At 44.8% G+C, this 17,912-nt stretch overlaps 1 protein-coding gene and 1 long non-coding RNA gene across 8 annotated transcripts in view; one reads left to right on the forward strand and one right to left on the reverse strand.

Annotated features, from left to right (window-relative positions):
- alpl (alkaline phosphatase, biomineralization associated) overlaps positions 1-3,132 on the forward strand; it is an 11,139-nt gene extending 8,007 nt beyond the window's left edge. For all 7 annotated transcript variants that reach the window (XM_088388734.1, XM_088388735.1, XM_088388737.1 and 4 more), the window contains 8 exons: positions 100-274; positions 515-690; positions 799-939; positions 1,094-1,163; positions 1,223-1,357; positions 1,437-1,628; positions 1,698-1,817; positions 1,887-3,132. In XM_088388734.1, coding sequence (XP_088244860.1) covers positions 100-274; positions 515-690; positions 799-939; positions 1,094-1,163; positions 1,223-1,357; positions 1,437-1,628; positions 1,698-1,817; positions 1,887-2,161 — 1,284 coding nt within the window. In that variant the 3' untranslated portion in view covers positions 2,162-3,132. The remainder of the gene's footprint in view (positions 1-99; positions 275-514; positions 691-798; positions 940-1,093; positions 1,164-1,222; positions 1,358-1,436; positions 1,629-1,697; positions 1,818-1,886) is intronic.
- LOC148390346 (uncharacterized) lies at positions 27-5,759 on the reverse strand. The gene is made up of 2 exons (XR_015861172.1): positions 5,547-5,759; positions 27-290 (listed from the first exon to the last, which is right to left on the reverse strand). It is a non-coding gene; the product is annotated as an uncharacterized LOC148390346 (long non-coding RNA).
- Between the last annotated feature and the right edge of the window lie 12,153 nt (positions 5,760-17,912).

Below are 17,912 nucleotides of genomic sequence, written 5' to 3' on the forward strand. Positions count from 1 at the left end.
TGCCAAGCAGCCAAGTCGTGAGAGAATATTTGGCAGGGAATTATATTGCATTCTATACATACATTCAATGGAGGATCCCTGATCATTTGATCTGCGCAGACATACAACACAGATGCACAGGTGGCCGACAGCGCCGGCACGGCCACAGCCTTCCTTTGCGGTGTCAAAGCTAACGCGGGCACGGTGGGCGTGAGCGCCAATGCCATCCGCTCCCAGTGCAACACCACGCGGGGTAACGAGGTCACCTCCATCCTCAAGTGGGCCAAAGATGCAGGTAGGGCTGTTGACGACTAGCGGGCACAATTTGCATACTTGTTAGGTAAGTGTCGGAGACAATGGGACATTTGGTGTGATCTTAAAATTGTTTGGCATTTGGCAAACAGAAATTCATCCTACCAGACCTAGAAGAGGAATAGTTAAAGACATTTCATGTCGGACAGCAAAGAAAAAAGTGTGTTTTTATGTAGTGGATTTAAATTGTACATGGGAATTCTCATCTTCGCTATATTTGCAGGCAAGTCGGTGGGCATCGTGACAACGACTCGCATCAACCACGCCACACCCAGCGCCGCTTACGCGCACAGTGTAGACCGAGACTGGTATTCGGATAACGAGATGCCGGCTGAGGCGCTGCAGGCCGGCTGCAAAGACATCGCCAGGCAACTGTTTGAAAATATCCCAAACATTGATGTGAGTTGTACTATACACAGACGGTTGAGATTATCCATCAGCCAAACAAACAACAAAAAAAGCATAGCAAAGCACTGAAGTATCGTCTTCAATGTTGTGGCTGTGCAGGTTATGATGGGCGGAGGAAGAAAGTATATGTTTCCCAAAAACACTTCAGACGTGGAGTACCCCACCGTTGAGAAGCATAACGGCACGCGCAACGACGGTCGGAACCTGGTGCAGGAGTGGATCAACAAAAACAAGAACAGTGTAAACAAAAAAACTTGTTCCAAATTAGGCTTTCATTTCTGAGTTAGTTTCGTTATTTTGAAATGAAGATTCAAGCGTGAGTTAAGTTTTTAAATGGGATTTTTTTTTTATTTGTATATTGCGTATTCAGTATACTCTTGTTTTCATTGTGCAGAAAGGCCATTACGTGTGGAACAGGTCTCAGCTTTTATCGCTCAACCCAATCAATGTCAATTACTTACTGGGTGAGTTTTGCCACGTTTGCTTTCCGCTTGCAGTCCGCTAAGTACTGTCCCCCTTTTAGGACTCTTTGAACCGTCGGATCTCATGTATGACTTGGAGAGGAACAATGAAAGCGATCCGTCACTCACGGAGATGGTGGATGTGGCCATCAGGATCTTGAGGAAGAACCCCAATGGATTTTTTCTGCTTGTAGAAGGTGCGTTTGTGCACCACAGTTAGTTATAACCGAGCCTATTCGGTGGCTAACCAAAATGATGTAATGGCCTATCCTTCAGGCGGGCGTATCGACCACGGTCACCACGGAGGTCTGGCCCAGCTGGCTCTGCACGACGCCGTAGAAATGGACCGGGCCATCGGCCGAGCGGACTTGTTGACCAGCGTCTACGACACCTTGACTGTCGTCACCGCCGACCATTCGCACGTGTTCAGCTTTGGAGGTTACACGTTTCGAGGAAACAACATTTTTGGTAGGCATGATAGAGTATTTTGAATGTTGTGGGAATATTAAGATGCCAATGCTTTGTCTCTTTCTGTAGGCTTGGCTCCCGAGGTGAGCGACGTTGACCATAAGCCTTTCACCGCCATCGCATACGGCAATGGCCCCGGATACAAATTAGTCGACGGCGAAAGGGAGAACATCTCCAACGTTAACTATGGTAAGTCGTCACTGTAATATAATAAATAGGTTACAGGCAAACAGAATTTGACCATCAAACCAAACGCAGGTGACATCCACTACCAGCCTCAGGCTGCTGTTCCGCTCAGCTCCGAGACCCACGGCGGCGAGGACGTTCCCGTGTTCGCCAAAGGCCCGCTGGCTCACCTGATGCACGGCGTGCACGAGCAGAACTACATCCCGCACGTGATGGCGTACACGGCCTGCATCGGGATCAACAAGGCACACTGCGAGCAGGGCAGTTCCGTTTTTGATGACGCCACACGCCCCACCTTCTCCATTGTTGTTGTCGCCGCATTGGCAGTCGTACGATTTCTCTGTTGACGGCAATGCATTTTTAATTTTTCATCTTACGGCTGTTGCTCTCGTTCTTTACTATCCTTGAGTTGATCTATACGATAACACTTTCAGAATCTACAGACACGTATGTCAAACATAGCACCACGTTAGTGGATGTTGCCACACTATCTTCAGATTCCTCAACCACAATCTCCCAATGCAATAGACGAGCATTTATTGTGCATATTTTACATTACAAAAAACTTACCACAGAACAAAAATGTTACAAAAAAGATGCTACTCAAAATTTAATCAAAAGTGACACAAAAAAACAAAAGGCAACAGCTATAAAGATAGTTGTATCTTCTGTCATCTACTGTTTGTCAATATATGTCGCTTGCATAGATAGATGAAGAAAGCATCAATGTTTCAAAAGTGAGTACAAACCTTGCATGTTTATACATTGTAATGGAACAACACAAGAAATGTAGTAAGTAGTGCACAGCTTGCATAAATAAATGTATTGTCCCCTCAAAAAAGAGCACAGCCATTAATGTTTAGACCACTGGCTAACAAAGTGACTAGACTTTGAAGTGCAAATGTCCAAATTGGGTCCAAAGTGTCAAAGGCGTACTCACTTTTGTGAGACATTGTAGTTTTTGTAAATAAGTAGTTAAATTAAGTGGAATTAGATCATGGCAGAGTGGTTGAAAATCGCTGTAGTGTTTTAAGTCTGAAATTGGCTTTTCTGTTTTTGTTTTTTTTAAACAATAACATCTACCTCATACGTGTTGGGATGATGAAATGTAGTATGTGTGAAGATAAAGTCACTTTTGAATGTATCATTAATCACTAAACTAGATCCCCAAATTCTCAATCGGTGTAGTTTTCCATCTGCTCTGTTGTTTGTGGAAGGTGGCTGCAGTTGGATTCATGTTTAATTGTAGGGAGCCCATGATTGGCTGTTTGATTGGGTTTATTCCTGAACTGGTGTCTAATAAAAAATCTTGACAGTCTGCATTTTCTCACTGCTTCTCTATCACACAACATCTCATGACATTGACATTTTTGATACAATCACAGTACGATACATAATGGAAGACAAATATTATAGAGGGGATTAGAGTTCAACCAAATTAGAGTTCCGCTCTTGCAAAATACTGTAGTGAATCAAGTTTGTGAAATGTGTAATCTTCAATAATTTCTGAGACAAAAACGTCATTGCTGTTGCACCATGGTTCTGTTTCATTTACATATAACCTGTAACAAAAAATGACATTACCTATGACCTAGAGGGTGGGTGGAGTTGATGACAGGATCTTGAATGATGTCCAAGAGAATTCACGGGTTACACAGGAGACAAAAGACTGACCCACGAATACCGGGCTTTTGAATGAATGCCTTTGTTTGAATGACACATGTTGTTGTTAGGTCATTTCAGAGCAATAAAATGAGAAAGCGACACATAAAAACAATGCCATTGGGGTACTTGCAAATAAACTAGCTGTGCAGCAGTGTGATGGACGATTGCCTGACCTCCCCAGAAACAGCAAGAGTTCACTGTACCGTATTTTCCACACTATAAGGCGCACCGGATTATAAGGCGCACCTTCAATGAATGGCCCATTTTAAAACTTTGTCCATATATGAGGCGCACTGGATTATGAGGCGCACCTTCAATGAATGGCCCATTTTAAAACTTTGTCCATATATACGATATATACATTTGGCCCGTGGGCCGGACTTTGGACACGCCTGCTGTAGTGGCTCAATATTGGTCCATATATAAGGTGCACCTGATTATACGGCGCACTGTCGGCTTTTGAGAAAATTGGAGGTTTTTAGGTGCGCCTTATAGTGCGGAAAACACGGTAGTTTTTTTTTTTATTATTCACACAATAATCAGCTCCAGTTTCCTCCCCTGGAGCTTCCTCTAAACTCTCGCTCCTCTTACAATTCCTGAGAGCCTCCCTCCCACTCCGCCATACACATTCAGTACCATCACAGCTGCAGTGAATGAGCAGCCCATTCCCACTCCTTCTTGGACCAGCGCCTGTAGTTACTCAGGGAACAGTGGGAGAGTGAGAAGGCACCTGACTCTCACTCTGCATTTTAACTACAGGGGGTCCTCAATTCACGACAATATTATGAGGCTTGAGACGTCTCCTAATCTTTTTTTGAGCCAAGCACAAATTACATTTTCAGAGAGGAAGATATAAACAGCCCAGAATGTCACATCAAGTATTTGCCTTAAATATAATTTGCTAACACTAATCTTTGTATCTAACAAAACGTTACGTTTGGATTGCTTCCCCCAAGATCCAACTATTTGCATACGAGCGTTTCAAAAGTCAATTTGGCATCATGTCTCACAGGAAGTGAACCACTATGCTTGCTATGCTGTTATCGTTGACCGGCTGTGGCTATCAAGGCCAAGATTTCCTCAGGAAAAAGGAAAGTGTACCGTGATGACTTGTCCGCAGTTTAATAACAATAAGATTCATAACAATCGGGTTCAAATTTAGTTGCAATCGGTCAAAATCCCAAAGACAAGTTCCACTTTGAAGACGTGACTTGCGTGTTTCCTTGTCAGTGAGACTTTTTTTATGCCGATTGCTTTTCTTAATGCATTTTCATCCCGTCTTGGGACCTGCACTGTGGGAATTGGTGCACTGACAGGGCAGTCAGGTTTGTTTACAAAGAGCCCTTGAAAAAGGCAAAAATGCAGCTTCAGACCAAAACAACACCCTGGATCCTTTCAGGCATAACTTTGTTTTTCCTTTCCAGGAATCCCCCATTGAATTTAAAATCTAATTTTCAAAGGAGTCCTGGCCAAGAGGAGACAAAAAACTTCAATACAATTAAAATTACAATTACCTACAGGCGTATATGGTTAAGCAGGCTGTCTCGAGCGCTCTCAGTCAGGATGAAATACATTCTTTTAGCTTTTAGGCCTTTTGCAACAGGTTCCATGTAGAGGACAAAAGCCCTTTCCCCCCCCAACTCAGTGTGTGCAAATGGAACATTTGGCAACAAGATGTGATTTGAATGCAAACTGTAAGAATCAACAATTCTCTGTGTGAGTACGTTAGTGGGCACAAGTTCAAGAATGGTCTTGTAAATATAAAAGTGTAGCAGTGAGCCAAACAACCTCTATGCTTACTTTTGATTGACATGTCTGCAAAATTCCCTGCGTCAAAGTGTTACAGGCTTCAGGTTTACAATTAGTTATGCTTTAAATTTAGAACCAATCAATATCTCCGGAATGAGTCTGTCTTTGAAGGATAGAAGCAGCAAAAACAAACTTAAAATGGGTGAAGAGGTGACTATTCAATGTGACATGTAGTCAATAAGTTACCAACAAAGTTTAAATATTATTAACGTGCTACCTAAATGACAGTTTTGGAGTAGAAAAGGATCCATCGCTTACCTTGAATCGCCTCTGTGCAAGTGGGATGGGTCAATCTTTATTTATTTCATGCATGGCCAGTGTTCCTTTGTTCCATCCATGGTTCAGTTTTTAGGTATGATAAACAAAATATTATCTTAGGCCTAAACAGGCAAATAAACTGGTTAGGAAAGATGACATGACAAAGAAGAATGAGGCCCGGCAGACAATTTGTCACGCAAATGTGTCCTTAAAACAAATGTCAGACATTGGAGGAATGAAATCAGACACGATCACATACACCTGAGCAAATACCCATGTTTGAGGTCAAGGGAGTTAGGTTAGGTCAATCTTAAATGAAAATATGCCTCAATTTGATGGTACTTGGAGTTACAAGTTAACATTTTTTCCCTGTCCACTCAAATCAATCTCAAATGTCTATCTACATGTCTCAAAATTTTGATCATGGTTTTTCAAAATAAAACAAATCTTTTATTTTGATTCAACACAAAGATAATCAGGCTGCTTTCATGACAGAGATCGGAAATTATTCAATGCAATTTTAAATTCATAAAATTATCTAAATGATTAACTGATCGCTGATCAAAAATCATTTATTGAATAATTGTTAATTAGTTGTCAATTATTCAATCATTATGGGCTTGACCGTAACGTATTACTATCTTGTTCAAGACGTTTGCCAAAAAGAATATAGTAAAATTAAATCTAAATCTCCCTCCAGTCCTTCAATGTCACCTCATACGACTGCTTCAAGACTAAAAAAAGAGAGGGAAAAAAAAAATCATATCACTTACTTTCCTTTTTACTTGCATGTGTGTGTGAGGGTGTGTAATATGTTATCTCAAAAAACATTTAGCCAGCTTTGAAGGAAAAATGAGTTTGACTGTAAAAAGTCTCTAGGGAAGGAAAGCAAACTGTGAGTGTAATCTGATGCCTGTTTCCTATTTTCTTGCTACGGCTGAGAAATGTTAACGGCTTTGCTTCTCAGCCCCCTCACATTGCATAAATGATTACATGTTGTGTTTAAAGCAACCACATGGCCTCCGCTACCTTAATGTTAAAATGCTCCAATTAGCATCTAATTGGCAATGGATAACTGAACACAAACTGTGCAGCAAATCATATAAAGTGATAATATCACGCAACTCATTGCCAAAATATATTTCTTATCTACTGCGAAGGACGAGTAATAGACAATGGAGCTAAGTTCCTGATAGCAAACATGATTTAGGGGTTTTATTTTAGTTACTCTGCCTGTGTGTGTTGATAGGCCATCTTAACATTTTGACCCTGAGCTGGAGACGTGGTGACACGGGGTGATTCTCCCTTATCTAATAACAAAACATGACATTCCTATTCTGAGTTGTGCAACATGGACTTGGGAACTTGTCAGTGGCTTAAACAGAATGTCCAGAATCTCAAATTACTATACGGTTTATTGACGCTTGAATGCTTGACAAGTCTGGTTCACAGTTCTGTGGTTTTGGGTTTGAATGTCATCTCTTCAAGAGTGTGTGTGTATTTTTCTTTTAATCCTAAATACTTTGGCTTCCTCTCATATAAAAAGCGCTCATGTTGAGGATGTTGAAGATAGGTGTGAATGCTTATTTATTCATAGGTGTCTGGTGATGAATATCTGACAGAAGCATCCTATTGTATAATCTTGATAAGACGCTACTCAACGACAAACTCTTCAGCTCGGTCAAACTGATGCAAATTAATGGCAAAGAGGAACACCCTAAATATGCAACGATGTCGCTGACTATCTGTCAAGTAAAAAAACATGAGTCGGTGCTGCTCTCTGGTGTTGAAGTAGCACAACTGACATTCCCCAAATAAAAGAGCGTGCAACGATCTCTTCGCCAAGTCCAATCGCCTTAGGTACTATGACACCAGTTTTTAACTTGTTTATTCATTTACTTGTTTAAGATACACACTTACCGCTAAAAGCTGGGCTCGTCGATTGGAACCGAGAACCTCTCGCACCCTTAGCGAGAATCATACCCCTAGACCAACGAGCCACGCCGCCGACGTAACCCTATTTTTATTTTTTAGTCAATTTTTTTCTGTTATTGTACACTAAAATAAAACTGATCACTACTTGACAAATGTACTGTACTCATAATTAAAAAAACATGACATTTTAAACTTTAGTTTACACAAAAACGAGCAATCCTGCCTCCTGTTCCCAACCGTACCCAATATGAACCAAAGAATGACCTTAGAATACAACCTTAAACCTTTAATGTGGTTTCACCACTATAAGCAGGTATACAGTAGAAAATGTCAAATACAAGGGAACCAGCAATCAGGTATGCAAAAAAAGCACATTTTATCATCAGGAGATTACCATAAATGCATTAAGAGGCCAACATAATATGAGAGTTGACCATTAAAATTAATCAAAGTCAAAGTCAAAGTCAAAGTCAAAGTCAGCTTTATTGTCAATTTCTCCACATGCCAAAGACACACAAAGAAACCGAAATTTCGTTCCCCCCTATCCCACGGTGACAAGACATGGCTCACAACAGACAAACAGTAAACAAGTATAACAAAAGCGTGCTGAATAAATAATGAATAAATAACACAACAATAAATAAATAAATAATTAATTAAGAGGAGCGTAAAAACGCGTACAGCAGACATTCCCGAAAATAGCGCAACATTGCCGCACGCTACGCAGAAGGGGGTAGCGAGTTCAGGGCCCTAACAGCCTGGAGAAAGAAGCTGTTGGCGAGTCTGGTGGTGCGGGAGCGCAGGCTCCTGTACCTCTTCCCAGAGGGCAGAAGGTCAAACAAGGAGTGAGCCGGGTGACTCACATCTCTGGCAATCGAGGTTGCCTTGCGGGCGAGATGGGAGGTGTAAATGTCCTTCAGGGAGGGAAGCGAAGCACCAATAATCTTACCAGCCGTATTCACTATGCGCTGCAGGGCCTTCAAGTTCTGTTCAGTGCAGTTACCACCCCAGACAGCGATGCAACTGGTGAGGACGCTCTCAATGGTGCCACGGTAGAATGAAGACAGGACTGCCTGAGGAGCACATGCACGCCTGAGCTTCCGCAGGAAATACAGGCGGCGCTGAGCTTTCTTTGCCAGTGACGAGGTGTTCGCGGACCAGGAGAGGTCCTCACTGATGTGCACCCCCAGGAACTTGGTGCAGCTCACCCTCTCCACCACAGCACCGTCGATGATCAGCGGCAGGTGTGTTGTGTGACCCTTCCGGAAGTCCACAATGAAAAGTAAATTCTGGAAAGTAAAAAAAACAGGACAAAGTATCATTATTTTCTTGTTGCTTGCAAATTATGATTATTTATTACAAAGTCAGCCTCAGCGCAGACAGCCAAAGCACGACGGGTTGACACATATCTCACACGGGTCAGAAGATGTGAGAACATTCACTAGAAAGGACAAAAACGACCAAATATCATAATTGTCGCCGAGAAAGGTCTTCAAAGTATTCTCCCCACCGACTAACAACATCCCGAGTTGAGGTCAGCAGCACCCAATCTCCAGTGTTAACGGTGCACTGTTTCCCCTTACTGAGACCTCGGATGGAGAACCAGGAGTTCCATCCATAATTCGGTTTCCATGGTCTTACCAAATTATTAAAGTAGGTAATTTTACAAGAATTGTTTTTGGCAATTTTACAAGAAAAATAAAATAACCAATAATATTATTACGGAATTATATAATAGTTGTTTTTTTTTTAAAGAAAATGTGATTTTTCTATGGGAATGCAGTTTACATTTTATGAGAAAAATGTCCTCATAATACAAGAATAAAGTACAATGTACTGAAATTAAGCTGCAATACTTAACATTTGTTTCTCCGAACTTATTATTTATCCCCTCACTGCCTCTAAGGGGAAGCTTCTGTCACCATCCTACGAGAAGAAAGAGAGTTCAGGTTCAAAAGCATTCTTCATACATCAGGTGTGTGCTTTGTGAACGAACAAAAGATTAAACTAACTAACTAGCTAACTCGCTAACTAACTCAATAAATAAAATTCACTAAAAGATTGTGTCCTGATTCCCCCTTCACAAAACCAAAATCATTATATAAAACATTTTTTTTTAAACTGGAATACTGTTCTAAGAGCAGGGCAACAATTTTGCAGTGTGTTAGCATGAAAGAAGCTTTAAGTCGTTAATGAATTGATTTGCTATATAAGTTAGTTATATAATGTATAAAATCACAGCACTTCATTAACTCCAAAAATACATACCTTGACTTGCACACACAAAGCTGTACTGCACAACAGCAAGATGACAGCCACCACACTTTTCATAGCGAGAGAGATGAGGACCAAAACGCAGAGATGCTTTCAGTGCGGGTTTTTCGTCTCGTATGCCTCCTGCAGGGCGGCGCCGATGCTTATAAAAGGCGTGGAGAGGCTTAGGAATGATTGATTTATACCAGGAATGAAGGCGTGTGTGTAAATAAAACTTATCGGGGTACTCTTGGATCCTTACAAGTAGTCTAACTACTGCCCTAATGGCATTTCTGCATTTGTTCATCCAGTCAAAGGGAAGTTTAACTGTTGACTTTAGCTTCCAAAGGGTCATCATCATCCTCATTATCATAATTTTTTTTTAAATAGACACTTTCTACATGCAAAATCTAAGCGAGCCAAGGAGAAAATATGTTTAGTAGAATATAATAGTAAATCTTCTGAGGTGCCTCGTGAACAGAGAAGGTAAACCACCCGTAACGTACTTTTTCCTGTATTATCACTTAATGGACAGCATTGGCGTGTCGTGAAGACGAAGTAGCCGCGATGGCAATTTTTCAAATCTCTAAGCACATTCCTGCTGCAAGGCTGTTTATTGCAAGGTTGTTTATTTCATCTCAAAGTCAAAGTCAAAGTCAAAGTCAAAGTCAGCTTTATTGTCAATTTCTCCACATGCCAAAGACACACAAAGAAACCGAAATTTCGTTCCCCCCTATCCCACGGTGACAAGACATGGCCCACAATAGACAATCAAGTGAACAACAGCGTGCTGAATAAATAATGAATAAATAACACAACAAATAAATAAATAAGAGGAGCAAAAAGGAGCAAGTGAGCGTACAGCAGACATTCCAGAAAATAGCGCAACAGTGCCGCGCAACAGAAGAGGGTAGCGAGTTCAGGGTCCTAACAGCCTGGAGAAAGAAGCTGTTGACGAGTCTGGTGGTGCGGGAGCGCAGGCTCCTCTACCTCTTCCCAGAGGGCAGAAGGTCAAACAAAGAGTGAGCCGGGTGACTCACATCAATCGCAATCGAGGTTGCCTTGCGGGCGAGATGGGAGGTGTAAATGTCCTTCAGGGAGGGGAGCGAAGCACCAATAATCTTACCAGCCGTATTCACTATGCGCTGCAGGGCCTTCAAGTTCTGTTCAGTGCAGTTACCACCCCAGACAGCGATGCAACTGGTGAGGACGCTCTCAATGGTGCCACGGTAGAACGTAGACAGGACTGCCTGAGGAGCACATGCACGCCTGAGCTTCCGCAGGAAGTACAGGCGGCGCTGAGCTTTCTTTGCCAGTGACGCGGTGTTTGCGGACCAGGAGAGGTCCTCATGATGTGCACCCCCAGGAACTTGGTGCAGCTCACCCTCTCCACCACAGCACCGTCGATGATCAGCGGCAGGTGTTTTGTGTGACCCTTCCGGAAGTCAACAACGATTTCCTTGGTCTTGTTTATGTTCAGCAGGAGGTTGTTGTCCCTGCACCACGTGGTCAGAAGGTCAACTTCCGACCTGTACCGAGTCTCGTCACCCTTCGTGATGAGACCCACCAGAGTCGTGTCGTCAGCAAACTTCATTATGCGGTTGTCGCTGTAGGTCGCAGTGCAGTCATGCGTCAGCAGGTTGAAGAGCAATGGACTGACACGCAGCCCTGGGGGGCCCCCGTGCTCAGCGTGATGCTGGCGGAGATTTTGTCGCCAACACGCACCACCTGAGGCTTCTGACAGAGGAAGTCCAGTAGCCAGTTGCAGAGGGAGGTACTGAGGCCCAGCTCGTCGAGTTTGCAGATGAGTCGCTGCGGCACAATGGTGTTGAAGGCAGAGCTGAAGTCCACAAACAGCAACCTCACATATGAGTCCTTTCTCTCCAGGTGGGTGAGGGCCGGGTGGAGGGCAGAGCAGATGGCATCCTCAGAGGACCGTTTGGCACGGTACGCAAACTGGAAAGGGTCAATGGTGGGGGGGAGAACGGATTTGATGTGCTCCATGACAAGCCGCTCAAAGCACTTCATGATAATGGGCGTCAGTGCCACGGGGCGGTAGTAATTGAAGCAGGACGGTGCAGGTTTTTTCGGCACAGGAACGATGGTGGCAGCCTTGAAACACGAGGGGACGATGGCCTGCTGCAGGGAAACGTTAAAGATGTCCGTGAAGACACCTGACAGCTCTCCAGTGCAGTCCTTCAGCGCTCGACCCGGGATGTTGTCAGGGCCCGCCGCCTTACGGGTGTCAATAGCGGCAAGCGCCCTCCTCACTCCGTCGGCAGAGAGGCGCAGGGGCTGCTCGTGTGGGGGGGAGTGGTCTTCAGCGGGCAAGTGCTGTTCTGGGCGTCGAAGCAAGCAAAGAAGCGGTTTAGATCGTTCAGCAGACGGACGTCGCCGTCACAGCTCCTCGGCGCGGGCTTGTAGTCCGTGATGGTCTGAATGCCCTGCCAAAGGCTACGTGCGTCCTTGCTGTTCTTGAAGTGGGTGGAGACCTTGCACGAGAACGCCTTTTTCGCTTCTTTGATGCCCCGGGACAGGTCGGCCCTCGCTGTCCTCAAGCCAGCCTCATCCCCCGATCTGAAAGCTCTGGCCCTCAGCAGTCTGAGGACAGCCCCTGTCAGCCACGGTTTCCAGTTCGCGTGTGTGACGACGGATTTTGAGCAAGTCACATCATCGATGCACTTCGTGATGTAAGAGGAAACAGAGTCAGTATACTCCTCTATGTCCGTCCGATCGTTGTAGGTGGCCGCCTGCTTAAACAAGTCCCAGTAAGTGGAGTCGAAGCAGTCACGAAGTGCATCGGAGGCACCCTCAGGCCACACCCGAACCCGCCTCCGAACTGGCCTGGATGCCTTTACCAATTGGCTGTATGCGGGCAAAAGCAAAACGGTGAGATAGTCAGAAAGCCCAAAATGGGGGAGGGGGTGGCTTTGAAAGCTCCCCTATGCGCAGAGTAGACTAGGTCCAGGAAGCTGTCTCCACGTGTCAGAAAAGTAACATGCTGGTGAAGCCTCGGGAAAACAGACTTCAGGTTGGCATGATTAAAGTCTCCAGCGAAGATGGTGAAACCGTCAGGGTGCGCTGTCTTCTGTTCACTGGTACAGTTCACCAAGTGCCGCGATCCTGTCGCCTTCGATGTTGGAAGGCGGGATGTATACCGCGACTAGCAGAATCGTGGTAAATTCCCTCGGCAGGTAAAAAGGACGGCACTTGATGATCACAAACTCCGCAAGTGGCGAGCAGTGCTTACATACCACCAAAGAGTCCCGGCACCATTCTTCTCGGATGTAGACGCATATTCCACCTCCTCGCAACTTTCCCCCTCGTACAATGGCGCGGTCCGCCCGATAGCACGCTAGCCGCTCCAGATGCACGGCAGAGTCCGGAATGTTGTCAGTCAACCAGGTCTCGGTGAGCACGAGCACACAGCAGTTCCGCACCGTCCGGTTCGTAGACCTCAGCAGGCGAACGTAATCCATTTTGTTGTCCAGCGATCGAACATTCGCCAGAAGAATGGAAGCCTGGCCCGGACGCCTCCGCGCTTGCCCCTCTTCTGCCTCCTCGCACACCGTTTCTGACGGCTCCCAACCGGGGGAGGAATAGCGGGCGAGGTCGGCGATGTTTCAGGACGTAGCAGTCCGAGCACCTTTAATGTCGGCGCTTCAAAGTCCAGAACGCCACAAAACCCACTTCTGCCGATGTCGAGCAGAACCTGCCTGCTGTACTTGTAGCACGATATAGCACGACGAGACGAACACATAAGACTGTCGGACGAACACTCATTGGACGAACAAATCACCGTACTGACGGGACAGAGAGTGGCCGCTGCGTGTGCACGCGCCGCCATCTTGGAATTTGCTCTGCTGCAAGTTTGAAATATTGCAAGCAGTGAAATTTAGTCATTCATTGTAAAGGGAAAACAATATTGACTCTCTGAAAATCGTAGGTGTGCCAGAGCCAATCCCAGCTATCTTTGGATAGTAAGCGCGGTAAACGCTGAAGTGGTTGCCAGCCAATCGCAGGCCACACATACGACAAACAACACTTAGAGTCACACCCATGAAAAACATGGAAACGCAACAGAACTTAAATCGTACTGTACCACTTTTAGAATATATTGAAATGGCACTGAGTTTATGCAGGCTATCATTTTGTAGTTTGTATTGATTTTTTTGTTTCCTTATTCAGACCTTTATCCATAACCTTAAATCAGGGATCTCAAACTCCAGTCCTCGGGGGCCGCATACCTACATGTTTTCCAAGTTTCCCTCGTTAAACACGCCTGATTCAATTATCAGGCTCCTGCAGAACGTGAGGCTTCGTTCTGGCTACCGTCACTACCGTCCCTACCCTACCGTCATTTTGTAGGGCAGGGGGCGGGGCGAAGCCCCTACCCTACCCTACCATCATTTTGTAGGACAGGGGGCGGGGCCAGGGCGGGGCCATTTTGATGGGGCGGGGCCAACTGATTCGCCCCGCCCACTTGCGGGCGGGGCCACACTGGGTGTTTACACATAAATAAATGCGTAGATATGCAATCTGTATGCATGTATTCAGACACTTACAAAAGTAGACCAGAGAAAGCTCTCACCCATGGGATTGAACCAGGATTGTACGGTGCAAGAGGCTGTGTCGGCCAGTGTGACCTGGAAGCTGGTGGCCGTCTGTTCTGTTTTCTACTGCTGGATTCTGTCCACAATTTAGGGAGCGCGTTATCTGCGCCTCACGGCAAAAGCCATTGCCAATCACCTGTTATCCAATTTACTCACTGCGTGCTCATTTGATTTCTTCAGATTTAGGAAAATGCTAAGAAACTGAAGCACAAATTAGACTTACACAGGTTGGTTGAGTTCAATCACAATTCTTGTTCAGACAGCACTGTTTTCAGGAAAGTACAATACAGCGCTGGGCCCTTCAAGAGCGGAAAGTCTCCATTCAGAAAAGGCAACGTTCAAGGTTCTTTGGTTAGCTTATATCAGCTGCACATGCCAGTATGGGCCGAGTTTGATGGGTGATGAGTCTTCGGGGTGGGGCAAGTTCGAAGGAGAGTCTGCTTCCATGGGAGTGGTGCTGGTTATGGGCGATTCGGTGTGTAGGTGGGGGCTGTTGGTGTGTTTGGGTGCTGTTGGTGTGTGTGTGTGTGGGCTGTTGTCTTCCATCCCGTCTTTCGGCCTTGGCGATCATCTTTGGCCGAGTTCTCGGGTGGGGGCTGTTGTCTTCCCTCCCGTTTTTCGGCCTTGGCGATCATCTTTGGCCGAGTCTTTGGGTGGCTCCTTCTGGCACCTGCTGGTTTTATCTCCACGTGCCCTTCCTGTGAACATTCTTCTCCAATCTTGGACATACACTGTCGTACCTCATTCTTTCAATTTTGTCATCTTGTACGAAATTATGTTAGTTTTTGGCTGTGACATCATTAATCTATTGCTGTTACCTGACTATGTAAAGTTTGTGCTTTTGATACTTCATGTCTTTGCTTACGTCATTATATTCTTAGTTTACCGTATTTGCCGGTGTATTAGTCGACCTTTTTCGATCCAAAATCGACCGAAAAAATTGACCTCGACTTATACACCGAGTCATAGAATTTAACTTCGTATTCATCGCTTCAAATGTGATGGTAACCAAGGCCGTTTCTCATGCATCTCATTGTGCGTGGGTGTGCGTCCGTCAGGCTCATCAAACAGCGAGAAACTGAATCATTATAAAGCGTTCATCGCATTAACACGCATCCTCAGCAACAATTTCAAATATTCTCACCTCAAAAACGGACATCGAAAGCCAGGCAGCAACGATGACTGCTAGGGGGAAGTACTGGGTATTGAGCGAATGTGCGAGTCATCGCGCGTCAAGCAACGACAATAACTACCGGTACGTAAACATTCAATCGCCATGTCTAAATGAATGTCGTTGGCACTTAGAAAATATTCGCCAAACTTGGCCAGACTTCCAGGGGAAGAGGCCGAATTTTCACTTGTTCTGGCCGACCGGAGGAACCAGCCGAGGCGGACACTTTACGGCGGTTGAGTCGTTGGCACTTAGAAAATATTCGCCAAACTTGGCCGGACTTCCAGGGGAAGAGGCCGAATTTTCACTTGTGGTGGCCGACACGGGGAACCAGCCGAGGCGGACACTTTACGGCGGTTGAGTCGTTGGCACTTAGAAAATATTCGCCAAACTTGGCCGGACTTCCAGGGGAAGAGGCCGAATTTTCACTTGTGGTGGCCGACACGGGGAACCAGCCGAGGCGGACACTTTACGGCGGTTGAGTCGTTGGCACTTAGAAAATATTCGCCAAACTTGGCCGGACTTCCAGGGGAAGAGGCCGAATTTTCACTTGTGGTGGCCGACACGGGGAACCAGCCGAGGCGGACACTTTACGGGGGTTGAGTCGTTGGCACTTAGAAAATATTCGCCAAACTTGGCCGGACTTCCAGGGGAAGAGGCCGAATTTTCACTTGTGGTAGCCGACACGGGGAACCAGCCGAGGCGGACACTTTACGGCAGTTGAGTCGTTCACACTTTGAAAATATTTGCAAAACTTGGCCAGACTTCCAGGGGAAGAGGCCGAATTTTCACTTGTGGTGGCCGACATGGGGAACCAGCCGAGGCGGACACTTTACGGCGGTTGAGTTGTTGGCACTTATAAAATATTCGCCAAACTTGGCCAGACTTCCAGGGGAAGAGGCCGAATTTTCACTTGTTCTGGCCGACATGGGGAACCAGCCGAGGCGGACTCTTTATGGCGCAAGAGCCGTTGGCACTTAGAAAATATTCGCCAAACGCTCTCGATGGGACAGAAGTCGACCTTATCTGGGAAGAGAAGGAGGAAACTAAGGATAGAGAAGACCAAGAAGATGCCCTTTATGACGACAAACTAAACGAAAACGAATGGAATGAGCTTTTCGGAAATAGCGACGATGAAGATGAATTTTGAACTCTATGTACCGGCAATCACTTTATAATTATAATTTGTTGTTTCTTAACTAAAAATAAACCAGTTTCTCAGAGTGTTCATTGTTGTTAGTCTCTCTCGGCGCGTAATATCACAGGGTCATGAAGTAAATAATATTTAAAATGGCGTATAGATCGCTCGCTACAAACTCGCGAATTTGAACACATTTCGTCAATAAATTTCGCATATTTCTGATTGAATTTTGAAGTTTAATATAATGCAACAATTGAGCTCGACTTATACAAAGGATATATCATAAAATCGTATATTTCCGTCGAATTTTAGGGGGTCGACTTATACACCGAGTCGACTTATACACCGGCAAATACGGTAATCATGTTTCCAACCGTATCTTTTCTTTGTCAGGCCAAAATATTTCCCTCTGTGCAGAGCGTTCAGTAGTAATCAAAAACTGGCGTCTAGCATTAGTCAAAACATAAGATACAATCAAGTACTGAACGGTCAAGACAACTCTGGCCTTGTCCATGATTTAGAGAAAAAACATCAGGCATGCATTACACAGTTCCTTAAGGGTCATTAAGCTATTTAGGCAATATATCAAAAGTCATTTGTTATTTCAAAGTGCTCAGAAATATAGATCAGATCATAAAGTTATAAAAACCTTTCTCATTACCATTTATAAAAAATGTCTAGTTATGTCTTCTTTATTGGTTTGGTGTGTAGGTATAATTATAAGCTTAAAATGTTTCTTTTATTTATTTAATATGTGAATATACTTGTCTGCTTATGTACTTTATTCAATGAGGTTTGAGCATATCTGTTTTTGTAGCTAGGCAGGACTTTTTGTATTTCGACTTCATTCCTTCAGTACTTACCCAGCGCGCGCGCAACTCAATACTGAATGTATAAGAATGACTCGAAGTGAAAGCGGAGTAACTCCCGAGCTCGCCACGCTTGGCGAGTGGCTCTGTTACTGTGCTTGAACACCTGAGAATCAGCGTTCGATTCCCCACCCTTGCTGCTTGCGCCCCATACTGCCTGCGCCCCCTACTGCATACGCCACGCTGCGATATTCGCTACATTGCGATGGCTATAAATAGGCAGACATTTACCTGTACTTCCCACTTGCAGCGATTAATGACTGTACAAGTTTTTTTTTTTTACCTTCTGTAATTTACGATTCTAAACTCTAAAACACCATCTGGTATGCTTGATACACATTAGAGGAGGTGTAAAAAAAACATTCCGTCATTTACTTCATATGG

This window comes from Syngnathus floridae, chromosome 11 (genome assembly GCF_059516105.1).
Source record: "Syngnathus floridae isolate MCC-2025c chromosome 11, RoL_Sflo_1.0, whole genome shotgun sequence".
NCBI lineage: Eukaryota > Metazoa > Chordata > Actinopteri > Syngnathiformes > Syngnathidae > Syngnathus > Syngnathus floridae.